This window comes from Telmatherina bonti (genome assembly GCF_933228915.1).
Source record: "Telmatherina bonti genome assembly, chromosome: 2".
Lineage (NCBI taxonomy): Eukaryota > Metazoa > Chordata > Actinopteri > Atheriniformes > Telmatherinidae > Telmatherina > Telmatherina bonti.
The window spans coordinates 26,183,014-26,200,695 of record NC_136620.1 but is presented as its reverse complement, the minus strand read 5'-3'; the positions used below and the strand labels follow the sequence as shown (position 1 = coordinate 26,200,695).

Here is a 17,682-nt window from a genome sequence, read left to right as displayed (position 1 = left end):
AAACTGTGGAGTTGAAGAGTAGTGATGCTAAACGCACTGTGGGAGAAGTTAGGACACATTGTAATCCCATTCTTAATTACAACCAGATGATTTTCACTAAAATAACATTCTGGGAAGTCTGATAAGTTTAGTTAGACTTAGTAGATATACAGTGAATTTAATTTCCTCAAACCTGATTAATAAAAGAAAATGTGATCTAAACTAACTGCAAAAGACCAAACTTGGTAAAAGACAAATTTAACTTTTTACACAAGTCAGTTATGGAGATTTTGTTAAATCTTCATGCAACTCGGCTACAATACATTTCTGGTGGATTGAAGTTCTTATTGAATTTATTTCAAGTACATCTGATTAGTTGTTTTCATTTCTCTAGTAAACTAGATGCTAAATTCTGAGTCAACTTAAGGCCATTCCACATGTTACTTGTTATTCACACATTCCCAAAATCTGTTTATCCAAGATCCACAATTACTGCCTCAATGTTTCTCATTAATCAATGCTTACAAATTCTCCTTATGTACTCCTGAGTTAAATCAACTTCTTTTCATTTCGTCTGGTAAAGAAAAAGCTTCCCAGTTTAACAATACATGACAAAAATGCCTGTCATTTTTCGAGGAAACATTTATTTGATCAATAGACAGGATCGCATTTATCCATAAACAGGTCAGTTAAATATTAACAAATTTACAGTCATGAGGAATGTAGAAAAAAAAAAAAAACACAACAAAACAAAAAAAATGCAAACAATGCTCGCTCGCTTTAAAAAACCCCAACCCAGGGACCCCACTCAGGATAACAGACCACAGTGGTACTGGAACAAGATTGTATCCAGTTTCCAGAGCCAGTGTCACATGCTCTCCCATTCAGTGCTTCACAGTTCATCTTTGTCTGTTTTTGTCTGTGAACAAAATGGGAAAGATAAATAATGAATTAAGAGCCAGAAAGTCAAAGTTGCAGCATCTGATTTGGTATACTCAATTATCATTGCTCTCACCGTTTCGTCGCCATCATCATCATCATCATCATCATCATCTACTACTTCCTCTTTATCTTCAGAGTTATCCTCAGCTGCCTCCTCTGGCTCCTCTTCAGGTTCTTCTTCAATCTATAAACAGTTGTGACTATTAATGAACATAATTTTTGAAGTTCAACCGTCACATTTACACAAATATTGTGAACCTACTTCCAAATTCAGGAAGTTGAGGACAACGCATGACTCAATACACGCACACAGAAACAGCTGAAGTTTAAAGCCTGTGGCATCAACTTGCCTGTTCATCCAGGGGAACATCCATGCTGAGTCGGAGCATGCGCTCTATTCTGTCACCATATGCTTTTGTGTCAGCCAGCTGGTACCCTGAGCGCAGTGTGGCCGTCTCAAACAGAACCACCGCCAGATCTGATGCAGTCTGGTCCTCAGCATCAGACTGCAGAAAAGGGAAACATTTCAGGTTTTTGCTCAGGGCGGTCTCTTATCACAAATATTCCATTAAACATAGTACAAAAATTGAATAGGTGAAACTTACATTGACTCGGCTGAGCATCTGCTTGATAAGTGGATGTTTGGGGTTGATTTCTAGTGTTTTCTTCTGGCTGGCATAATAACTGAGAAAAAGAGGAGTATTGGCATAAGCCGAAAGTGATGAAATTAACAGGGGGGGGCCGTGTTTACGAACATACACATTTCTGGAGAACAGATTTTCCACTTACCTTGTGGAAATATCTTTTCCTGTCTGGTAAGCTTGTGCCTTCATGATTCTCTCCATGTTTCCAGACCAACCATACTGACTGGCAACCAAGGCGCAAGGTGAATTGGTTAACCTCTGAGAGAGAACTGCCTTCTCAATCTGTTTATGGAGAAAACAGAACACAGCAGGATATAGTATGAATGTAGCAAAAAAGATATTACTGAGCAACTAAACAAAATTCAGAAGTTGCACAGGAAGCGAGGGCAGTCAGTTCCCTTAGCATAAACACCACAACTGGTCCATTACCTTGTCCTTTAGAGCCTTGTCTTTTAGCCAAGTGGTGAGAGGTTCATACTCCTTCTCCAGAGCCTCCCTCTTCTCCTTGGCCTTCTCACTCTCATCAAATTTGACACCCTCTTTAGCCACATTCTGGAAGCGTTTTCCATCAAACTCAGGCAGTGCCTGGATGCAGTACTCATCCACAGGCTCTGTCAGGTAAATCACCTCGTAGCCCTTCTTCAGAAGCCTCTCTACGAAGGGAGAAGACTCAGCCTACAGAGGGGGGAAAAAATTATGTTAAGCTCATTTTTCACCATGATTATAATTTGACACTAAAGTAAGCACCACAAACATGCTAACACACCTCCTTCCTGCTGGTGCCTGCCATGAAGTAGATCTTGTCCTGCTTTTCCTTCATGCGCTCCACATACTGCTCCAGGCTTGCAAGGTCTGTTTCACTGTTGGAGGTCTGGAAGCGCAGCAGCTTGGCAAGACGAGTCCTGTTGGAGTGATCCTCAATGACACCCAGCTTGATGTTTGTTCCAAACTCCTTCCAGAATTTATCATTGTATTGCTCTTCTGCAATCTTCTTGATCATGTCCAAAGTCTTACGCACCAGCTTCTTACGGATTACCTGCACAGTGACATTACAAGAGACTAAGTCTCACAATATTCCTTTTCATTTTAATGCAGTCATCATAACTGCATCTTTGTTCATCATTTCCTCCATTCCACTTTTCTGAAAGAGTAAAACCGTTTTCCTTCTTTCCTCGCATCAAATAACTGCATGGAACACATTAACCATTATCACATTGAGTCAATCTAAAAGAGCTACAACTTTACTTTTAAGAGAAATGTAATCTTAGCATTGTTGTGCATAAGCACCAAATGTTGAACATACTTTGAGAAGTTTGTGCTGCTGCAGAGTCTCTCGGGACACATTAAGAGGAAGGTCATCTGAATCAACCTAAAAACACACAAAAACATAGTTTGCTTAATCTCAGGCCAGGAGATACCAATAGCAGATCAACATCAGCTTACACACATTTAAACTGATGTTATTAACTTACCACTCCCTTGATGAAGTTCAGATATTTGGGCATCATATCATTGAAGTCATCTGTGATGAAAACTCTCCTAACAAACAGCTGTGTGTGAGAGAGAGAGGGAGAAAAAGCTTTTAAATAAATTCCTAAGCAGTTTATAAATACCCTTTTCTCTGAAAGCACAAGCAGTCCTTCAAATTAGATAATACTGCTTAGAGCACAAACCTTAATGTAATCATTCTTCTTGGAGCCATACTCATCAAAGAGGCCACGAGGAGCAGATTTGGGCACAAACAGGATGGATTTGAAAGTAACCTCACCCTCAGCTGTGAAGTGGATGTGAGCCAGAGGGTCGTCGCTTTCCTGTAGGACAATATTAGAATTAAATTTAAAAAAAAAAAAAAAAAAAAAAAAAAAAAAAAAAAACCCACCACACACCACAATGCCATCTGGCATCTTTATAATTCATGTAGATACCTTTGAGAAGGTCTTGTAGAAAGCCGTGTACTCATCCTCCTCAACCTCCTTAGCTGGTCTCTGCCAGATGGGCTTGATGTCATTCATCAGTTCCCAGTCCCACACAGTTTTCTCAACCTACAAAATACACCAAAATGGATGTCAAACACAAACTTCTCAGGGTAATGCATGACTCGTTCATCCTTATAGATTTTATACTATAGTATTGTCCTGTGTATTGTCCAAGAGAACTTCATTTTGACTCGCCATTTCGGATACAGAGGTAAATATAATTTGTACAGGTCACTTCCATATCAATACACTACCTTCTTTGTCTTTGGCTTGTCTTTATCCTCCTCCTCTTCCTCTACTTCAGCTTCATCTTCAGGGGTCTCTTTCTCCGTTTCTTCTGCCTCTGCATCTTCCTCAATAGGCTCTTCCACTGTCTCAGTCTTGCATGGTAGGATATGATGAAAACATTTCAATATTTGTTTCATAAAATAAATGTACAAGAATCAAATATGAGCAAAAATCTGGACGAAATTGTCCGAAAGTAAAAATCACCTTGCTGGCCCAAATGTAGATGGGGAAATTGATGAACTGAGAATACTTCTTGACAAGGTTCTTGATGGTCTCCAGCTCCAGATAGTCTGAGGCTTCTTCCTTGAGAACCAGTCTGAGATTTAACACAAAAGATTATGGTTTGACATTAGTCACAGCTCTTGCTGAATTTACCAGGAAATTTGGGCAAGGCAAGTATATTTGGATAGCACATATCATGTACAAGACAAATCAGTGTGCTTTACAACTGTATGCAAGTAGACAATACATGTTATTGTTAAGAAGCTACAAAAGTTCAAGTTAATGATTTATGGAAAATTATCTCACTGCAAATATGATCACTTTTGGGTATATACATATACACTATATATATATATATATATATATATATATACATACATATACACTATATAATATATACATACATATACATACATATACATATATACATACATATATATATATACATACATATACATATATATATATACATACATATACATATATATATATACATACATATACATATATATATACATACATATACATATATATATACATACATACATATACATACATACATACATACATACATACATACATACATACATACATACATACATACATACATACATACATACATACATACATACATATATATATATATATTATATATATATATTATATATATATATATATATAAAAAAAAATTTAAAAAAAACTTACGTAATGGTGGTTCCTCTGCCCAGTGTGTCCCCACGTGGGTCCTCAATAACAGAGAACTGGTTTGAGTCGGACTCCCAGATGTGCTGAGTGTCATTGTTGTGCTTGGATGTTACAATGACCTTATCAGCAACAAGGAAAGCAGAGTAGAAACCCACACCAAACTGTCCAATCAGCTCTGAGGTAGACTGCCCCTCCGACTGCATCTCTGTCATCTTGTTGAGGAACTCGCTGGTGCCAGACTTAGCGATGGTACCCAAGTTCTTTACCAGCTCTTCTTTGGTCATTCCAATACCAGTATCAGTGATGTGCAACATGTTCTTCTCTTTATCAGACTGGGAATAATAATGAAAATTAAAATGCAAGCAAATAAAGGCAATGAGCAATAAAAGTAAAAAGTGTGACATTTTCACACCCTGCTATTTAATTTGCCTACTTTGATTTTGATGGTAAGCTCTTCGTTGGTGGCCAATGCTTCCTCATTGGTCAGAGACAACAAGCGGATCTTGTCCAGAGCATCTGAGGCATTAGAAATCAACTCCCTAAGGAAGATCTGCAACAAATAACCAGGAGATGCTGAATAGTCCCAATGAAGTACATTAGGAAAAAAAGAAACATTACTACCCACTGTACATCAATAAGCTTTATTCTTGCTCACCTCCTTGTTCTTGTAGAGAGAGTTGATAATGAGTTTCATCATACGATTGACTTCAGCTTGGAAAGCATGCTTTTCAGACTTTTCCCTGAGTTCCTTAATCTGAGCTGCATTTAAACCATCCAACTGGATCGCCTCCTCCTCTCTAAGAGCACACAGATGCACAAATACAGGTAAGACAGAGTCCATGCAGCTGTCAAGCATATGTTCTGCTGACACCATGAAGACTCAGAAGACTCTTCATAGGCTTGCACCAACTAAAATTTCAGAGTTGCCCTGACCATTTGTGTAAACAAGATTGGTCATGATGACCTTCCATTGTTAGTTTAAGGTTTAGGTGACTCTAATGACAGTTTCTTCACAATTCTTGGCAAGTAAGTCACACCCACCTCTGCACCACTTCATCATCTGTTCTGGAGCCATCTCTGCTTTTTCCCAGATCTTCCTCCACTGTACCGTCTACATCAAGTTCATCCTCAGCTCTTACAGCAGCTGCCAAGCGAACACAAGTTATTTCATTGGTATATTGCATAAAATTTACAGATTCCTGGTCTTATCTTTCACAAAGTTACAGTTAGTGATATTTTTTGTCATAAAAGAAGCTGTTATGTGAAGTTGATTTGCCTTTTTCCTTGCTAAAATGTGGACATAGATGTTTTCTATTTAAAATATATTATCAAACACGAGGCAGCTTATATATCATGATTGTGCTGGAAACTTCTCGAAAGGCAAATAATACATATCTAGCACTGCCCTGAGAAACTTAACCACGCTGTCTATCGTTTAAAAAAAGCCTTCAGCGATTCTTAAAAACTGTACAACTATAGGAGTTGGGTTGATTCATTCACAGAAAATAGCTCAAATACAAGTTAGTTAACGCTAGCTTACAAGCTAATAATAGCTTAAATGTTGGATGGTTAAAAAAAAAAAAAAGTAAAATAAAACAGCACATCTTTAAACTACTCACCAAATGCTAGAAGTGCAAATAGAAGACCTATCACCCAGACTCGTTTCATTTTGAGAAACTGTTTTAATGACGCTGTGAGTCCTCAGCTACTGAAACAAAAGCCGGCGGAGCAGCACATGCAGCACTGGCTTTTACAACGAAGACTGTCCACCTACTTCTCTACCAAACGATCCCACTCTGTTAAACGCCTAACTAGCAACCAATGGCTGTGCACCACGCACAACCTTTGACCAATCACAGTAGAGCCCATGTTACATGTTGTCCAATCAGATTCTTCAACATAAGTCTATACCCGAAAATCGTGGCTGGACACTATTGGCCAAAAATGAATAATCAGCATACCGCTTCCTAAAATTTTACTTGCACTGTAGGGCGAAAAAAAAAAATCTCAGTCTACACGTTGGTTAAAGTTTGACTGTCTTATGCAATACTACCGAAGCTTGATGAAAGCAAATGTAACGGACGTTTTTTTTTTTTGTTGTTTTTTGTTTTTTTTTTAACTGTCGTGATATATTTGCCGATGTCATTTTACATGTTGCAACACTTCCCTGAGTATTTGCAGTATGTTACATTCAGAATTCACATTGTGTATGGTAAGTACTGGTTGGTATAACAATCACATGAAAGTATGTGAAATCCGCAATGTAAAGCACCATGCGTCTCTAAGAGTGCATTTTGTCTCTATTTCTTTTTAAGCCAGGTGTGATAGACTGGTGATATGTGCAGGGTGTACCCTATTTCTTGCCCACTGCCAGAATGAATGGGCTATGACTCTCAGCGATCATCAGCCACTCAAAGAGAGTAAAATGAATAAATGGCTTATATCTTAAGTGCGCCGCTCTTTTACCCCAGAAGAGGGCACTATTCAGTAACTGATGTGACACGTGCAATCAGTGGCAACCCATTTTCATTTTGACCCAACACAATAGAAAACTTTATGAATACATGTGTGGTTGTCACACAAATCTCCAAATATTTTCTGTGTTTGCATAAAACTTTTTACAAGTGTTTTCCTGGTCATGTGGGCCATAGACCAGATTTCACATTTTATGTTTTAGTTCTTGTGATCTGTGTGTTCTAGTAAAAATACTAGAAAATGTAAAACATAACAATAAAACCACAAAACCATATTACAATCAGTGTGACAGGACATTTGCTCCAAACAGTTTTATGTTATAAAATTGGCATCAGTTCCACAAATTTATCAGGCATGTCAATTTAAATGAAAAAGTTATTTTACGAATCCATTCATTCTCTGTATCTTTTCCTCTTTTTTTTTTTTTTTTTTTTTTAACTTGTCCAAGTTTGTAGGGAGCCAGAGCTTATCCCAGCTGAAAATGAATGAGAGACAGGATTTGGTCTGGACAGGTTGCTGCTCATTGAACAGGCTGACACAGAGAGAGCTGGATGTTTACACAGCTTTACATTTAATATATATGCCTTTAAAATGAGGGCAGAAACAGAACAGTTGAAATATTTATACTGGAAATAATATGATAGTTATCCAGAAGGGACCAGGTCAGCAAGTTTGTACCTTAATCTTATGTGCTTTGTGGCAACATTGTAAATCAGCCAACCAGTGGCTCTTAATTTGACATGAAAAATCAAATACTAATAGAGATTTGGGGACACTGTTTCAAATATTTTATTTTATTATGGGGAAGCCAGTTTAAAATCTAGATTTAGATTATCATCCCCATTAATAAAACAGAAAATAAATCAAACCACAAATCCCCCAAATTCTTTATTGTAACTAGGATTTCCTACATTTATATTGATTATTACATATTTATGGTATACTTTTTGTCATCACATATTTTTGTATATCTTAATTTGAGAGACCACATTGTGGGGAAAATCTATGAACAAAGTTTTGACATTGTGGTTAGATTGTTTATAATGACATACATTTGCTATGTGTTTTCAATTAAACCTTTTTTGTTTGCTAATAGTTTAGCATGTATGCTAGTTAAAATCTTGGCTGAATGTGCCTGGGTTCTGCAGCAGGGGTGGAAAAAAAATCTTTCAAATGACTATGGAGTCATGGCTGAGATATCATACCATTCACTGACCCCTGGTTTATAAGGATAAGGGCATTGTACTCTCAGAAAAGACCTCAACCACAGGATAAAAATATTTTATCATAAGTTAAAGCTACACACACGTAATTTACAGCGACCCTGCCGGGGAATGATTAAAAAAGAAAATAAATAAAAAAAATATATATGTATATATATATATACATATATATATGTGTGTATATATATATATATATATATATATATATATATATATATATATATATATATATATATATATATATATATATATATATATATATTTTATTTATTTTCTTTTTATATATATATATATATATATATATATATATATATATATATATATATATATATATACGTATGTATATGTATATGTATATATATATATATATATATATATATATATATATATATATATATATATATATATATGTATATATATATATATATATATATATATATATATATATATGTATATATATATATGTATTTATATATATATATGTATATATATATATATATATATATGTATTTATATATATATATGTATATATATATATATATATATATATATATATATATATATATATATATATATATATATATACATATATATATATACATATATATATATATATATATATATATATATATATATATATATATATATATATATATATATATATATATATATATATATGTATATATATATATGTATTTATATATATATATGTATATATATATATATATATATATATATATATATATATATATATATATATATATATATATATATATATATATATATATATATATATATGTGTATATATATATATATGTATTTAGCGAAGATATTTAGCGATACAGACTGGTGCCAGGCCAGCAGATGAAAAGCAGGCAGAGACAGAAACACAGACGCATCGGTTTGTGATTGGCTGGAACCTTCCCAAACACGGAAGTGACGTAGGTCAAACATACAGTGACAGTTTCGTTATTGTCAGAGGAGCTTGTTCCCGCATGCTGTCGACTGGGAGTCCACTGCGACCTCCACACGGGCCCCAACGCCAAGAACAGAGAAATGACGCCGTTCTCGTGGCCCCTTTCGTCCTTTTTAAAACACGCGGACTCTCTGCAGAGGGCGACTGTTTTCCGTAATGTTTTCCAGGGTTTCCACCATCGCACTCCCAGGTCTCGCATGTGGAAACGGAATTTCATGGCTGTCTCCCGTGGAGTCAGTCAGCTACTGTCCCAAAACCAGTCTGGAGCCAAAAACTACGCAGCATCTGTATGCAGCAGTTCATCGGAGGTGACAGAGAAGCTGTGGTCTGTTTACAATGACACCAAGAGGCAGACAGAGGGTATGAGCGCGTTTATTGTTAAGACTACAGGCCTTACTAGAAAGAAAGAAAGAAAACGTGTTATTTTATGACCGAACAATGTCTCATCTGACTAATGCACCATTTCGCACAGCGTCACCTTCATAACCCTGCAAACTGAACTCTACCTAAGGGTAGAACATTGTAAAATTATATCATATCTTCCAATGCTAAAACAGCTTTTAGTGGTAAATATTTTGATTGTAGGATGACTGTTTTTTTAAGGCTTTACTCACTTAAATTTAGTGTTTGGATTTCAATTTCAAAGATTACATACATCAGCACGGCAGCTAACCTAATGTCCAAAGTATATGCCACAGGTTTAGCCAAGAATGTCTGATTTCAAAGCAGAATTGACCAATTTCTATTATTAACATGATAAATATTGATAGTTATTAACATGATATGTTAAATTGAAGTATGAGTTATAAAGTAGGTCTGCTAGGTTCAAATTGTCAACTTTCTTAATCGAGTGCTATAAAAGGGTGTTGTATTTATTATAAAGTGGCAGTGCTACCATATACAGTCTATGTTGCTGAGTGACAGAAATGAAACATGTTGTAAGTAATATAAATGCATTTCCTGCAGCTAAGTACTGGCTATATTCAAGTACCTAATCAAAAGATTAGTTTTTCCATAGCCTTCAATAAAGTCGGCTGTTGTGGATTTCTTTGTATGGAAAAGCTCTTCTATTAAAGCAACATATAAAATACCCCAATTAAACAAGATGCCACTGATGTTTTGCCTTCTTCTCTTATTTGATCCCAGTCACATCCATGAGCTCCGTTGACCCCGACACCATTTTTGCCAACAACGAGATGAGCCTGCGAGACATAGAAATCTATGGGTTCGACTATGACTACACCCTGGCATTCTACTCTAGTCATCTCCACACTCTCATCTTCAACATAGCACGAGACATCCTCATCACCAACCACCGGGTGGGGGCAGTGTGTGACTCTTTATAATTCAGATCTGCAATATGTGTGTGTGTGTGTGTTTTTTTTTTTTGTTTTTTTTTTAAATAATTATTGGCTGCTTAGTTGTGCCACACTTTGATATCAAAGTGGGGTATGACTATTTTCAGATTTGATTGTTTTAATCTGCATACATGGATTCTGGATTTACTTTTTTGTTCATATCTGTTTGATAGGGTTGTTTTTAATTTTGGTATCCATTAGATGAAATACCTATGTTCTTAATACAATGTCAAACTAGTCTTTTGTTTTACTTCATGCAGTATCCAGAGGGCCTGCGGAAGTATGAGTATATTCCGAATTTTGCTGTAAGAGGACTTCACTATGATGTGCAGAAGGTGAGAAGAGCTTTTCTTGTTTTTAGCTGTTAGGACAACATTTTATACATGTTTTCATATAAAATAACTGTTGCATTTTCAATTAAATATTTTCTGATGTGCAAAAGGCGCTGCTGATGAAGATCGATGCCTTTCACTACATTCAGTTGGGAACTGTTTACAGGTATATGAGCACTGTCACTTGTAGTAGAAAATAGTGATATTAACTCAATTATGTCAGTATAGCAAGATATTATAACGCACAATATATTCAAATATTTTTCTGCATTAGCATCACTGTTGGGGAGCTGCAACTCCTTCAAACGACATGCTGTAAATCACATTGTTATCTTTGGATTTGTAATATTTTCTCATTCTGATACAGAGGTCTTCATCCAGTTTCTGATGAAGAAGTAATTGCCATGTATGAAGGCTGTCATGTACCTCTAGAGATCATGAGCGACTTCTATGGCAAGGTGACTGTCCCGCTCAAACTTATCTGTTTTAATTCAGAAAGTGCAGATGCAGGCACAAAAAAAACCCCCATAAATATTTATAAAACATTTATCACTGTCCTGCAGAGTTCCCATGGTCACACTATGAAACAGTTCATGGACATATTCTCTCTGCCTGAGATGACACTCCTGTCATGTGTCAACGACTTCTTCATGAAGCACAATATCGACTATGAGCCTGTCCATCTCTACAAAGATGTAAAGGTGAGGTTGCCCAGGGTCAGCTTGCGTGATTAAATAAAATTGTGCCGTGTGTGTGCATGATAATGTATTTACATGTTTGTAGTGTGCTGTCACACTCCAGCCATTCACTGCCATCTTAATTTTAGCTCTGAAAAGCAGTGTCTAATTTTAGTCGAGCAGGCTCGCCTGCAGCCATGTGGTTCCTCAACTTCACAGGAAGAGCGACGAGAAATAAGCACTGCGTTCTCTCTTTGAGGCCAGCTGTCATGCTGCTCCTGTCTGTTCTGCATGACGCTGTAGCATTTTTGACACATAGCTGTCTTTTAAAAGCCCTCACACGTGCTCTGTTTGAAAAACGCCTCTATTATCCTCTCAAGGGCATCTTCTTTAATCTTTTTGCATTGCCTGCTTTATTTTTTAGAGTTTAACTTAACAGTTTTTAAACCGTTTTATTAATCTTTGGAGTGTCTGTGAATTAGATGAGCTTTGTGTGTGATGATTGTGCAAAGTTTGCCCTTAAATGTGCAGGTTTTCAGAGGGAAGTCTATTCAGAAACTTGTCAATGAAGTATTCACACTGATCAACAAAGTGACTATTTTTCTGCTTTGTTTGAGTCATTTGTATTCAGGCATGGAGTTCCTTTGTGCTTCCAAGTGAAGTGTTTATACACAGAACAAAGTTACCTTCAGAGTTGAATGCTAATCTTTTGCCACTGATGTTGTGACTTTTTAGCTAAAGACGTTTTTTTTCCTCTTTCATAGGAAGCTATCAGAGATGTTCATGTCAAGGGCATTATGTATCGAGCCGTGGAGGCAGATATTGGTAAAGGTTTATTTTATTTTATTTTATCTCTCAACTTAATGAATAAGTTACTTAAACTATATCTGCGACCATATCTCTCTGGAAATCAGTTACATATTTTAGGTTCTAGAGGTCATGAGATACAAGTAGAAAGCGCATTATTGGTATACTGCCTGCCAACCGGTAACCTTTTTATCCTGTTTCTTCTCCTTCCAGAGAAATACATTTGCTATGGTGAGCAAAGCCATGCTGTGCTGAAGAAGTTGTCAGCACATGGAAAAAAGATGTTCCTTATCACCAATAGCCCTTTTGACTTTGTGTAAGTTAGAGAAAATCATGTTTATTTGTTCAGATTAATTAAAAAATGTCATGTTTATTATGTACCAAAGTTAAATTGGTACCACTGTATAATGCCCGAGCTTTTATAGATGAGCAAACACACATCAGCAGGTTCGTGCTTGCAATTCAGTCCTGTAAGTCATTGACTCTGAAGTCTTTTGAAGTCAGGGCTGTTTGTACAAATTGACCAGCCAGGCATTACCAGCTTCAAAAGATTTCCCAGTGCTGAAAAGCCCTGAAATGATGTCCTTGTTATGATATTTTGAACCACTTGAGATATCACACCAATAAGGAGGGGCTGTGTGTATTTGCAAATGTAAATAATCCTCCATCTCCTTTTTTATTAATGCTATATGTCAAAGTGTTTTCATGATTTAAAATTGAAATGTGTACTGGGAAAGGAGTTAATTTGCAGACATTTCGGTTGGGGCAGCTATGGCTCAGGAAATAGAGCAGTTTGTCCACTAATTGGAAGGTCTGTGGTTTGATCGCAGCTTTTCCATGTCTGCATGTCAAAGTGTCCTTGGGCAAGACAGTGAGACACTAATTGCTTCCCAATGTATCATCAGTGTGTGAGTGTATGAAAAATGTGTTTGTACAGTTTTTTTTTTGTTTTGTTTTTTTTAAATAAAAGGTGGGAGAATAGAACTGTAAAGTGCATAGTAAGACTGGGAAATGCTATGAAAATGTGGTTAATTGTTTATTCAGTTTCTCCCCACCTTTCCACTCTTTTTACAAACTGATTTAAAGCAGCCAGGGTGAAGAGCATGGCAGTTCTGATTGGTTTTGTTATCACATTCGCATAGTGGTCTGCTGCATGCTCATTTCAGGATTTTTGTCAGGTAACGTCTTTGTCCTCCTCAGCGACCGTGGAATGAGCTACATTGTTGGAAAGGACTGGAGAGACTTGTTTGATGTTGTGATCGTCCAGGCTGACAAACCTGGCTTCTTCAACGATAGAAGAAAGTAAGAATATTTGCATTCAGCTCATACTTATTTATCCAGCCAGGAGCTTAAGAAACACATGCTCGGGGGTTACACTACTATTACTTAGCTGTAGGCCTTGTGTAGTAAGGCACATATTTGTACTGTAGCTGTATGTTTGATCTGCCAGCAGTACAAGACTGTTAAGATTTGCGACTCGTATTTTGTTGCAGACCTTTCAGACGGGTGACAGACAAAGGTGCATTGCTGTGGGACAGAATTCACAGGCTGGAGAAAGGGCAGATCTACAAGCAGGTGTTGCACCAAGAATTAAATATGACAAAAAGCAGTTCAGCTTGTTTAACAAATTACTGTGGATACACCTCGTGATCCAGCCTTGTGATTCATCGTCTTTTGATATGTGGGTTTGATCTGCAGGGAAACCTCTATGAGTTCCTCAGACTCACCGGCTGGAGGGGGTCCAAAGTGCTGTACTTTGGAGATCACATCTACAGTGACTTGGCAGTAAGCAGTTTTCATGCATATTTACGAAAAAAGGGATTCATTAGAGCTACTATGAGTTATGTGTTGTGGTAATGAAAGAGAGGGAACCCTTGCTGTGACAAAAAGTATCTACCCTGAACTCAAAGAGCTGATCCTGATTGGATTAATCTTCACAGCAGTCTAAATCTTCCTGCTGTGCTCGAAGATGTACGAAGTGAGACTTATAGAAATAGAATAATGGATACTATAATAACTGAGTTGAGAATGTCATTCTTAATGCATTAAAGCTCAGGTAGGGTAAGTTAGGCAGACCTTGTAATGGGCTTCTCTGTATATATCACAGGTACTGTCTCACATCTACAATGAAGAGGATCATTGCTACTAATTTACTTTTTTATCTCTAACAGCAGTTGTCTTTCATCTGCGCCACGAGAACTGACCAACATCCCTGTGTTTTATTGCACCAGTGTTGAAGTGATCTAGATGTATGTCTAGATATACTTCATCAGCTGTAAAAAGGGATACTGAAAGCTGGAACGCACATCTCTGGCAGTATGCCTGGTTGATGGCAAGCGGCCACAAGTCAATTATGCTGCCTTGTTTGTTTAGAGAGATGGAACTTGGCATTTGTGGTTGATGCCAGCCACAGCTTACCGTCAGACTCTGTGAAATAAGATCATGGCTGTGAGAAGGCACAGAGCTGAAGCATCTGTGGGTTACTGAAGAGTTCATTCAATTACACAAAGTCCAGATACAAGTTCTTGGAATCCCAGGTGTGTTTCAGATCAGCTTTTCAGGAGTCTGTCTCACAGTGATCTGATGAAAGTACTTAAATTGTTGTTGGTGTTGTCTAACAAGGAAACTAAAAATGCAGCCTTTTTGAAAAATAATAGAAATCAAAAGAACAAACAAATGTTGGGATGTTTCAAAAAAAGATACAAAAAATAAAAACAAAAATGAAAAGAAATCACATAAAATATGAAAAAAAAAACAATAAAAGAAGAAAAACTGCAACTCAAACAACTTTTGTCAAAGTACAAATACAGTGAAACAGATAACAGAAAACCCAAACAGATATCCAGAAAAAGAGAACAGAAAACACAACATGAAATACTTTTATATGCTTTTTAAAACATTGCCATCAGGTCTGAGGAAAGTATTTTTCTGTTTTGCTTTGTTTTCAGAAATGTTATCATGTATCTCGTTTTGTTATGGCATTTTGTGTCTCAGAGCCGGTGTAACTGAGGCTTTAGTTACATAGCTACAACCTTGGGATTTAAAGCTTCGGGCACATTTTCTTACACCTCATTTGTGCAACTACAATGAGTCTCTGCTGGGCTGTTAAATGTCACGGCAACTATACAGATCTAGTACCATAGTGCTGTTGTGCTTCTAAGTGCTGACAATAATGAAAGTGTAGTGTAACATTACTACAGTAGGCCACTTCTTTGTATTTATTATTGCTATATTCCACTGGCCAAACAGATAAATCCATTAATGATCAACAAATCATGCTTGACATGGTAGTTTGGTTCAAAATGAACTTTCTGATCCTTTTTTTCCCCCCTCTTTTACCAGGATCTAACACTGAAACATGGTTGGAGGACGGGCGCCATCATCCCTGAGCTGCGGAAGGAGATTAAAATCATGAACACACAGCAATACATGCACATGATGACCTGGTTACAAGCACTAACTGGGCTTATTGAACAGATGCAGGTCTGACTATATCAAACATATGTATTTCTTTTATATGAGATTTTTTTTTCCCCTTTATCTCTGAATTTCCCCTCAGGGATGAATAAAGTATCTTTGATTTGATTTGATCATGACACCTTTGTGCTTACCTCCTATGTGTGACCTTCATACAGGTACACAGAGATGCAGCATCTCAAGCTGTTGTCGAAGAGTGGATCAGAGAAAGAGAAGCCATGAGGTTGTGAGCCTAAGTTATTTGAAAATAAAAAGCAATGTGGATAATATATTTCATTCATTAAGTGCTAATCCAGCCGGATCTCAAAATGTATTCATGTGATAGGCCGCACACAAAGGACATCTTCAACGCTCAGTTCGGGAGCCTCTTCCGCACATACCACAACCCCACCTACTTCTCACGCCGACTCTCACGCTTTGCTGACATCTACATGGCCTCCATCAGCTGTCTGCTCAACTATGACCTCCAGCACACCTTTTTCCCTCGCCGCACTCCTCTGCAGCACGAGTCCCCGTTCTGGCCTGAACACAGTCCTGGCTTGGGGGTTTCTTCTCCGGCTCCACAGGGCCAAAGCAGAGTCTGATTAGAGAAAGACAGAAAAAAGTTACCAAGTGGAAACAGGACACACAGTGTTGCTGATTTGCTGAACTGTTATGTTTTAGTGTATTGAAAAGAAAAAAAACAACTAAATCAAGTATACTTTATGTGGTAACAGTCTTGAAAACTGTTGTTTGTAATCATTTAAACCATTTATTTATGTCTATTCTGTAAAATATTTCAGTCTTATAAGAGGAACACTGGATTTAATGCTATTTCAGCCAAAGTGTACATCTTGTCTCACTGAGACAGAATAAAAAGTCACTTATTCAATGTGTTTTTCATAGTCTGAACAGTAGGGGGCAGGCCTGCACTTGGTTTTACATGCGTTTCTCTGTTTGCCTTTGTGTCTTTTGCATCTGCTGGTGAAATTAGAATTTTACATTCACACTGCGTAATCTGTTGCCTTAATCTGTTCACATTACTGCGGGGTGTATATTTCTGCAATAGGCTGATACAATTTGTGGCAGTGAACCATTTTAAAATTTTGCCAGGCAGCATCTTGGTTAACTTTATTATGTGCTTCAAAATAGCACACATTGCACTTTGATGTTCTAAGAGCTTTGTGCTTCGTAGTTCAAGTCATTTCCACACAACGCAGCCTGTACATCTCATTTTAGCAGATGATAAATGGTGATATTTCTCAGGAAGTGTCACTGCTATATTTGGTGTGAAGGCTGCTATTTGATCTGAGAAAGAAGACACTTTGAGGCTCTTAGGTTTTGACAGTTTCGCAGGGAATGGGTGAAATGTTTTCCCATGGACTCACATGAACACTTGCGAAGAATATCTTTGACACGTCATAAGAAAAACAGGGAATGTATTGGGGGGGGGGGGGGGGGGGGTCTGCTACAACAAAAACCTCATAGTTTGTTTCTGTAGTCTGAAATATGTTGAAGTGTATTTTTATGCGTTGTTTCACGATTAAACATGAACGGCCCGATACTCTCCACATGCTTTTGTTATTATGTGAAGGAGCTTGATAGTTAGTGGACTTAGATTT

The 17,682-nt window shown here is 37.0% G+C and overlaps 2 protein-coding genes across 2 annotated transcripts; one reads left to right on the top strand and one right to left on the bottom strand.

Moving 5' to 3' along the window:
- Positions 1 to 603: 603 nt before the first annotated feature.
- Positions 604 to 6,515, bottom strand: hsp90b1 (heat shock protein 90, beta (grp94), member 1). The gene is made up of 18 exons (XM_079249728.1): positions 6,376 to 6,515; positions 5,798 to 5,900; positions 5,412 to 5,553; positions 5,190 to 5,306; positions 4,757 to 5,088; positions 4,034 to 4,145; positions 3,796 to 3,921; positions 3,491 to 3,607; positions 3,239 to 3,376; positions 3,038 to 3,115; positions 2,869 to 2,934; positions 2,332 to 2,601; positions 1,995 to 2,240; positions 1,711 to 1,847; positions 1,527 to 1,605; positions 1,272 to 1,427; positions 995 to 1,105; positions 604 to 898 (listed from the first exon to the last, which is right to left on the bottom strand). Exons 1-18 carry the CDS (start codon positions 6,422 to 6,424, stop codon positions 872 to 874), a joined length of 2,406 nt encoding a protein of 801 aa, XP_079105854.1. The 5' UTR covers positions 6,425 to 6,515; the 3' UTR covers positions 604 to 871.
- Positions 6,516 to 9,436: 2,921 nt separating this feature from the next.
- On the top strand, positions 9,437 to 17,497 carry nt5dc3 (5'-nucleotidase domain containing 3). The gene is made up of 14 exons (XM_079260210.1): positions 9,437 to 9,790; positions 10,577 to 10,749; positions 11,049 to 11,123; positions 11,231 to 11,286; positions 11,488 to 11,578; positions 11,684 to 11,821; positions 12,562 to 12,622; positions 12,818 to 12,920; positions 13,805 to 13,906; positions 14,098 to 14,179; positions 14,303 to 14,389; positions 15,947 to 16,087; positions 16,240 to 16,304; positions 16,407 to 17,497. The coding sequence occupies exons 1-14, from the start codon at positions 9,511 to 9,513 to the stop codon at positions 16,663 to 16,665; spliced, it is 1,713 nt and encodes a 570-aa protein (XP_079116336.1). The 5' UTR covers positions 9,437 to 9,510; the 3' UTR covers positions 16,666 to 17,497.
- The last annotated feature ends 185 nt before the right edge of the window (positions 17,498 to 17,682 follow it).